The sequence below is a fragment of the Stenella coeruleoalba genome, assembly GCF_951394435.1.
Source record: "Stenella coeruleoalba genome assembly, chromosome: 13".
Taxonomy (NCBI): domain Eukaryota; kingdom Metazoa; phylum Chordata; class Mammalia; order Artiodactyla; family Delphinidae; genus Stenella; species Stenella coeruleoalba.
In genome coordinates this window covers 26645691-26653872 of record NC_137159.1, presented here as the reverse complement: position 1 = coordinate 26653872, position 8182 = coordinate 26645691, and the positions used below count along the sequence as shown (strand labels likewise).

General features: G+C 39.6%; 1 protein-coding gene across 2 annotated transcripts; it reads left to right on the top strand.

Annotated features, from left to right (window-relative positions):
• Positions 1-998: 998 nt before the first annotated feature.
• LOC307196088 (putative ALMS1-like protein) lies at positions 999-5515 on the top strand. Of its 2 annotated transcripts, none has more exons than XM_079940816.1 (4): positions 999-1197; positions 1739-1869; positions 2924-3107; positions 5262-5515. In XM_079940816.1, exons 1-4 carry the CDS (start codon positions 1044-1046, stop codon positions 5345-5347), a joined length of 555 nt encoding a protein of 184 aa, XP_079796942.1. In that variant the 5' UTR covers positions 999-1043; the 3' UTR covers positions 5348-5515. The 2 variants fall into 2 exon arrangements, with proteins under 2 accessions (XP_079796942.1, XP_079796941.1); XM_079940815.1 differs by having other exon boundaries at positions 1640-1869.
• Positions 5516-8182: the final 2667 nt, after the last annotated feature.

The following is an 8182-nucleotide window of genomic DNA, read 5'->3' as shown; positions in this document are numbered from 1 at the left end:
TAAAGAATATGTGGCACATATATACAATGGAATATTACTCAGCCATAAAAAGAAGCGAAATTGAGCTATTTGTAATGAGGTGGATAGACCTAGAGTCTGTCATACGGAGTGAAGTAAGTCAGAAAGAGAAAGACAAATACCGTATGCTAACACATATATATGGAATTTAAGAAAAAAAACGTCATGAAGAACCTAGGGGTAAGACAAGAATAAAGACACAGACCTACTAGAGAATGGACTTGAGGATATGGGGAGGGGGAGGGGTAAGCTGTGACAAAGCGAGAGAGAGGCATGGACATATATACACTACCAAACGTAAGGTAGATAGCTAGTGGGAAGCAGCCGCATAGCACAGGGAGATCAGCTCGGTGCTTTGTGACCGCCTCGGGGGGTGGGATAGGGAGGGTGGGAGGGAGGGAGACGCAAGAGGGAAGAGATATGGGAACATATGTATATGTATAACTGATTCACTTTGTTATAAAGCAGATACTAACACACCATTGTAAAGCAATTATACTCCAATAAAGATGTAAAAATAAATCATAATATGATTCCAAAACAGTTTATATCACCTTTCATCTCTGCTTGCGTTGTCTTTTGCATTCATTCAGAGCACTATCTTCAACAAATATTTTTACATAATGATACTTGTTAAAAATGTGTCTCAATGATTGTTTTGAATATTTTACCAGATTTATTCATTTATTTATTTATTTTGCCACACTGCGCGGCACGTGGGATCTTCGTTCCCCGACCAGGGATCGAACCTGTGACCCCTGAAGTGGAAGTGTGGAATGCTAACCACAGGACCATCAGGAATTCCCTATTTTACCAGATATAGATATGAAAATTATAGATCTTCTCAATTCGTTTTCTTTGCAGAATAGAAAATAAATGATTAATTTTTTTTAAGTTTTCATTTACTGACTTGAATATACCTGTCAATCGAGTCTCAGGGCTCTTCCCAGAGATAGTTGTGATCGTTTCCCTTAGGTATCTTGGAGATTGTGAATGGTGTCAGAAAACACACTCGAGATGTTGGAATGACTTTCCGAACTCCAAGTTCTAGCGAGGCTACAGTAGAAGAGGACAGTGATGTGACTTCTTGGTCAGAAGAAAAGATAGAAGAGAAAAGGCTCCTTACCAGTTATCCTGGGGAGAGAAAGTTAAGGAAGAATAAGCAGAGCTGCTGGGAAGGTCAGTTTCTAATTCTGCTTTCTTAGTAGAAAAACTAGTGAATTTCAAGTCTTTTGCAAAGCTAAGATTCTTTGTTTCTAAATGATTTAATGTTGACCCTATCTTTCCCCAGCACCACATTGGCAAATTTTGAAAGTACAGTCATCCCTCCGTATCTGCAGGGGATTGGTTCCGGGACCACTCATGGATACCAGAATCCATGGATGCTCAAGTCCTTTATATAAGATGGCATAGTACTGCCCCCTGAACCCAAGGATTCTGTGTACATGGATACAGAGGGCTGACTGCATCCAACACTACAATTCCTGAGTCACACCTGCAGTTAAGCAGACTCCAGGGCCTCCTGGTGGCCGCTGACAGCTGAGTCCCTGAGAGCCTATATTATGCATGTCTCTGATGAAAAAAGTGAAAAATCTTTTTTTCTTAAAAATAATTCCTATAGGAGTTTCATGGTTTGTTCCTGTGGAAAATGTGAAGTCTGGTCCTAAGAAGGAAAACCTGCCCAAGTTTCATGACGCTTGTGTCTCCTGGTTTGTACCAGTAACCAACACCACACCTTGGAGGGAGCCACTACAGGAACAGAACTGGCAAGGACAGCACATGGACAGCCACAGTTCACTAGCAGGCCCAGGCAGAGATCCACTGAAGCCATTTGTGAGAGCAACCCTACAGGTACAATGACATTGAGTTAATTTTAGCCATATGTTTAAGAAGGAAGAAGGGGCAAGATACAAAAGAGTTAAACCCGTGACTGGCTTTCTGAAGTATAGCCAACTGATCCTCATTTCTAGCACCTCCACAGTTCATCTGTTCTCACACTCGTTAATCAAAGGCTGCCTTACTGTTAGCCGTTATAAATTGTGCATCACCCTCAGTATCTGGGGCAAGGCACTAGAAGGGAGGATGTTGTGTAGCTGCTCATTGGGTTTGTAGATACATACCAGCACGTGGAGTGCAGTAGAGGCCTGATGTTTGCGTCAGCCTTATATTTGTTCCTGCATTTACATAACTCCTATTTCTGCTTAACACAGGGTTTTAAAGGCACCAGCTCTCTTCTTTATAAATACCTGGGGAGCTAAAGGAAATGTTTTTGTTTTGTTTTTAAATTTCATTTATTTATTTATTTTATTTTTGGCCGCATTGGTTCTTCACTGCTGTGCGCAGGCTTCCTCTAGTTACGGCGAGTGGGGGCTACTCTTCCTTGCTGTACACAGGCTTCTCATTACGGTGGCTTCTCTTGTTGCAGAGCACAGGCTCTAGGCGCGCGGGCTTCAGTAGTTGTGGCACAAGGGCTTAGTTGCTCCGCAGCCTGTAGGATCTTCCCGGACCAGGGATCGAACCTGTGTCCCCTGCATTGGCAGGGGGATTCTTAACCACTGCATCACCAGGGAAGTCCAGAAAATGTTTTTTTTAAATGACGTATTTCTTTGAAGGGAAATTAAAAATAGCACAACGGGCCAAGCTTTATCCCATCAACACTGGGGAGAGTTGTCATTGCCACAGTCTTAGTTCTTGGCTTATTCCAAAGGCATTTCTCTGATCCCTCTGATTTTCCTACTGGAGCTTTCCCGCACAGGGAGTTGTTAGATAATTCTTCAACTCTAGATATTTTCTATAAGTTACAAACAGGCTTTCCAAACCTGTTAGGCAGGTACTGTTTTTTCTAGGCCCTTGGAGAAAAGCCTATATCATTAATGTGAGGTTGGGGGCTTTTTCTCCTCCTCAGGAATCACTGCAACTTCACAGACCTGACTTCATCTCCCGCTCTGGGGAACGGATAAAGCGCCTGAAGTTAATAGTCCAGGAGAGGAAGCTGCAGAACATGTTACAGAGTGAACGGGAGGCACTGTTCAACACTGTGCAAGAATGGCAGGGCCACCGGGACGCCATGCACCTGCTCCCTAAGAGAGGTATACTCTTCCTGTTCACTTTCCTATGACTTGGTAGAGAGGGCAAGGTCTGCTTCATGCAAGGCAGCACTGCTCAGTGCCAGGCTAGTTACAGATCAAAAAGTGACCTTTTGCTTGTTGAGACTCAAATCTCCTTAGGTAGCAGAACCTACCCAATTTAGCTCTCAGCATTTTCACAATCCAAATAAGCCCAGTTACTCTTGCTCTGTCATTACACTTTAAAAGTGAGAGTGTGCAGTGAGAATGGTGTTTGGGTTTGTTTTTGTTTGGGGGGTGCCACGTGGCTTGTGGAATCTTAGTTCCCTGACCAGGGATTGAACCCGGGCCCTCAGCAGTGAAAGCACAGAGTCCTAAGCACTGTACCGCCAGGGAATTGCCAAGAATGGTGTTTTTAAAAACCAGCTCTGTCACCATGAGCAAGTTAGTTCCAAACGTATAATGTTTTGAGGGGCTTGGGGCTGATTCCAGGCTTGCCTTCCTCATAGGGTAGCAATAATAATAATAATAAATACTTATATAGCCCTTATGTTTTGTCCAGACATTGTTCTTGTTTAATGCTTCCAGAACCTCTCTGAGGTGATACTATGAATATCCCTATTTCACAGATGAGAAAACTGGGCCAAAGAGAGATTAAGTACCTTGCCCAAGATTTACACACCTGTTAAACTGGGATTTGAACCCTGGTGGGCTGGTGCTAGAGTCTATTCTCTTAACAATTATGCTAGATGTAAGATCTCAATAAAATAATATGTGAAATCCATGAAAACTATAAAGTACTACCTAATGCTTTCATCACAGCCTTACCTGTAAACTGGTCAGTGTTTCAATGCACACTGTCTAGTCTGTGCCACAGTGTTGTGTCTTCAGAAGCCTCAGGCTGCTATCATAGTCATCATAGTCTAACCCTGGCCTTGGCCTTGGCCATTACTCACCACCCAGCACTGCCAGCTCAGGGTAGGGGTGCAAAGTCCCAGCAGCTCCCTCTCACAGTTCTTGAGCAACACAGCCTTCCTTATTAAGGCACAATCCCCTGTTACTGATCCCCTAAGTGTCGGGGACCCCTCAATGGGTCCTCTGCCTAGAGTCACAAATGTCAATTGAATGAGACCAGGTTCGACATAGCAGAGCATAGACTTTATTCATTGATCAAGGAATGGAGAAAGGAGAGCTCATGTTCTAAATATACTTTCTCCCTGAAGGGAGCAGAGTAAGGGATTTTAAGGGTTAGGAGGCAGATAGGTCATTAGGGCTTGAGGAAAGGAGTGGAGATTTTCAGGGGCGGCCGGGGCCAGCCAGGGCATGCACAGTCTTCCATGGTCCTTTGCACATGGCACAGATTGTGCCTAGCAGAGTACAAATGCCCCCTTTGAGCAGAGATCATAGCATGGTAACGAAGCAAAGGTAACTTTTGGACACTTCCAGGTTTCATCCGCGCACGCTTATTGTTATGGTCAAGTCAGAACTGGTTTGGGGGCGTTCACCACTATATATCTCTCAAAGCATGTATCTTTCAAAGTACAGCTGCAAAACACCTCTGCCAAATGCCACGTACTTTTGAAACGAACACAAAGATAAATCAGGGCAAGTGTCCTTCAGCTCTCAGGGGCTGGTATGGAAACAGAGAGATAAATCAAGTCACAGGTCCTTCAGTTTTTAGGGGCTGGTATGGGTGACGCCACCACTGCTACTCAGCCATAAAAAAGAATGAAATTTTGCCACTTGCAACAGCATGGATTAACCTGGAGGGTATTATGCTTAGTGAAATAAGTCAGAGAGAGAAAGACAAATACTGTATTACATCACTTATATGTGGAATCTAAAAAATACAACAAACCAGTAAATATAACAAAAAGAAATAGACTCACAGATATTGAGAACAAACTAGTGGTTACCAGTGGGGAAAGGGAAGGGGGGAGGGCCAAGATAGGGGTAGGGGATTCAGAGATAAAATAAATAAGCTACAAGGACATATTGTACAGCATAGGGAGTATAGCTAATATTTTACAATAACTATAAATGGAGTATAACCTTTAAAATTGTGAATCACTATGTTGTACACCTGAAACTTATGTAATATTGTAAATCAACTATACCTCAATTAAAAAAAAAAAGACACAGTCCATTAAAAAAAAACCCTCTTCTTCTTTTGCTTAGACTTCCTGGCTGCCCAAAAGAAAAGGCCTGTTGGAAAGAAGGAAATGATTCAGCGGTCTAAATGGTATGGCCAAAAGAATAAGTAACTATAAAAGTATAAATCAGGCCACCAAATGGTCAGGAGCTATAGCTTGGCCCCAGAATAAAGGCATTATGCTCTAGGTAAAACATTATGAGAGATAAAAAAAACAACAAACAGTACATTATGAGAAAATTAGTTATAAAAATAGTTTCTCACTTATGGCACTAAAAAAGAAATGAAAAATAGGAGATCATGGTATGGATGCCTCATATATAAAAAAGACAAAGAATCGCCACTAATTTGTTTGCCTTAATCAGGCTTGTGTTTGTTAGAAACAAATATAAATAAAAAATATTTTTAAATAAAAGTAAATATCTGGGGCCTTACATCTAGGCAATCCTTTTACTAGGAATTGTATCCAGTACAATGAGAGATAGGGGAATAGTTTCCAAGACACAGTAAATTAGGCTTAAAAAAAATCAAGTTTCAGAAGCATGTGTACACTGCCACCATTTGTATAGTCTTTAATAAAAAAGTATTTGTGCTTACATAGATGCATATACTTGTATATGCATAGACTATCTCTGGAAGGATACCCAAAAAATTGGTAATAGTTGTTGCCTTTGGGACAAGGAACTGAGTGACTGGGGTACAGAGGTTGGAGAAAGACTAATTTTTTACTTTTTTAAATTTTGTGCCTTTGCATTTATTAGCAATTAATTAATTAGAGATATGCATATATTGCTCATGAGACTGCCATAGAATAACTAAGTTAATGGTTGGTTACCTCTTAGGGGGTCATTGGAGACTTCCTTTAATAAGAACAGTTTTATAGTTGGCATAGTGCTTGAAAACAATTTATCTTAGGTAATTAAAGCATTCCTCTTGAAGTCTTTTTACTCTCCATTTAGTAAACCATTTCCTTATAGGTATTTCAAAGGGATGCTTTAATCAAGTGGTTCTCAAAGTGTGGTCCATGGGCCTCTGGAAGTTGCTGAGGCCCTTTCAGGGAATTTGCCAGGTCAAAACAAATTTCAAAATACTACTAGGATATTATGTGTCTTTTTAACTGTATTGACATTTGTACAGATGATGCAAAAGTAATGAAGGGAGGACTAAAACTGCTGATGCCTTAGCACTATTTGGGACAGTGGACCAAACTGCTAGTCTAGTTGGCATTTTATTCTTCACAGCCACATGGCAGCAGTGTAATGGAAGTACACATAAAGCACTTCTGCTGCATACCAAGATACGATGATTGGTTCAAGGAAAAGCCTTGGTTTGTGTACTGAGCTGAACTAGCTGCCTTTTTCATGGAACATAGGTTTTACTTGAAAGAATGACTGATAAACTAATTATTCCAAATTTGGTATATGACAGATATTTTCTTGAAAATGAGGAAGTGAATCTGTCACTTCTCCAGGAAAACAGCTGACAGTATTTATTGCCAAAGAGAAAATCTGAGCTTTCAAGCAAAGAATAGAATTCTAGAAAACTTGTGTCTACTAATATGAGATTGACTATCTCCCAGTACTTAGACTTTTCTGATGAGATCAGCAGTGACATAAATAATTGTAATATTTTTCATATTATATAAGTAAATATGTCAACATTTAAACTACCACTTGTCAAGATTTGGTATAGTATCAAGAAAATCAGGGAATTCCCTGGTGGTCCAGTGGTTAAGATGACGCTTTCACTGCTGAGGGCGCAGTTTCAGTCCCTGGTCGGGAAACTAAGATCCTGCATCCCTAAAGCTGAGCGGCCAAAAAAAAAAGAAAATCAGCAATTATCTGAAAAGAATATTAAAATACTCTTTTCTTTTCCAATTACATATGTGTGTAAACTGGATTTTTTTAATGTACACTTTAACCAGAACAACATATAACAGCAAACTTAATACAGAAGCAAATATAAGAATTCAGCTGTCTTCTGTTAAACCAGACATTAAAGAGATTTACAAAATATGTATAACATGCCACTCTTCTTATTTTTGTTTTGAAAAGTATATTTATTTTATATGTTAGCATGTAACAGGCTTATTTTTTAATAAATTAAGAAAAAAGTTTTTTTATTGAAGTATAGTTGACTTACAATATTAGTTTCAGGCATAAAACATAGTGATTCAATATTTTTATAGGTTATACTCCATTTAAAATTATTACAAATAGTAGCTATGTTTCCGCATGCTATACAATATATCTTTGTTGCTTATTTATTTTATACATAGTTTGTATCTCCTAATCCTATACCCCTATTTTGCCCCTCCCTCCTTCCTTCTCCCCACTAGTAACCAGTGGTTTGTTCTCTGTATTTGTGAGTCTGTTTCTGTTTTGTTATATACATTCATTTGTTTTATTTTCTGGACTCCACACATCAGTGATGTAATACAGTATTTGTCTTTGTCTGACTTGTTTCACTAAGCATAATACCTTCTAGGTCCATCCATGTTGTTGCAAATGGCAGAATTTCATTCTTTTTATGGCTGAGTAGTATTCCATTGTATATACATACCACACCTTTATCCATTCATCCGTTGATGGACACTTAGGTTGTGAAATAAGTATTTTTTAAATTCTTTTTAAATGTTTTAATTTCTAATACAGTAAGTATCAATAGATAAAGTCCACATTCACCAAAATTGCCCTCAATTTTTAGGAGTATAAAGGTGTCAAAAGTCCAAAAACTTTGAGAATTATTGCTTCATTCTGAATGTCACAAAATTTAATTAATGGACATTACATAGTGTTCATTGTGTGGCAGCTAATAACACTCTCACCTCAGCAAGAGGAGTCCTTGCTATATGGGACTATGAAGCTTGCCTGCAAGAAGGTAGGGCATCTTCTGAAAGGTATCTGTGCTTTAAAATATAAGTATAGTTGTAGGGGTGGATTAAGTA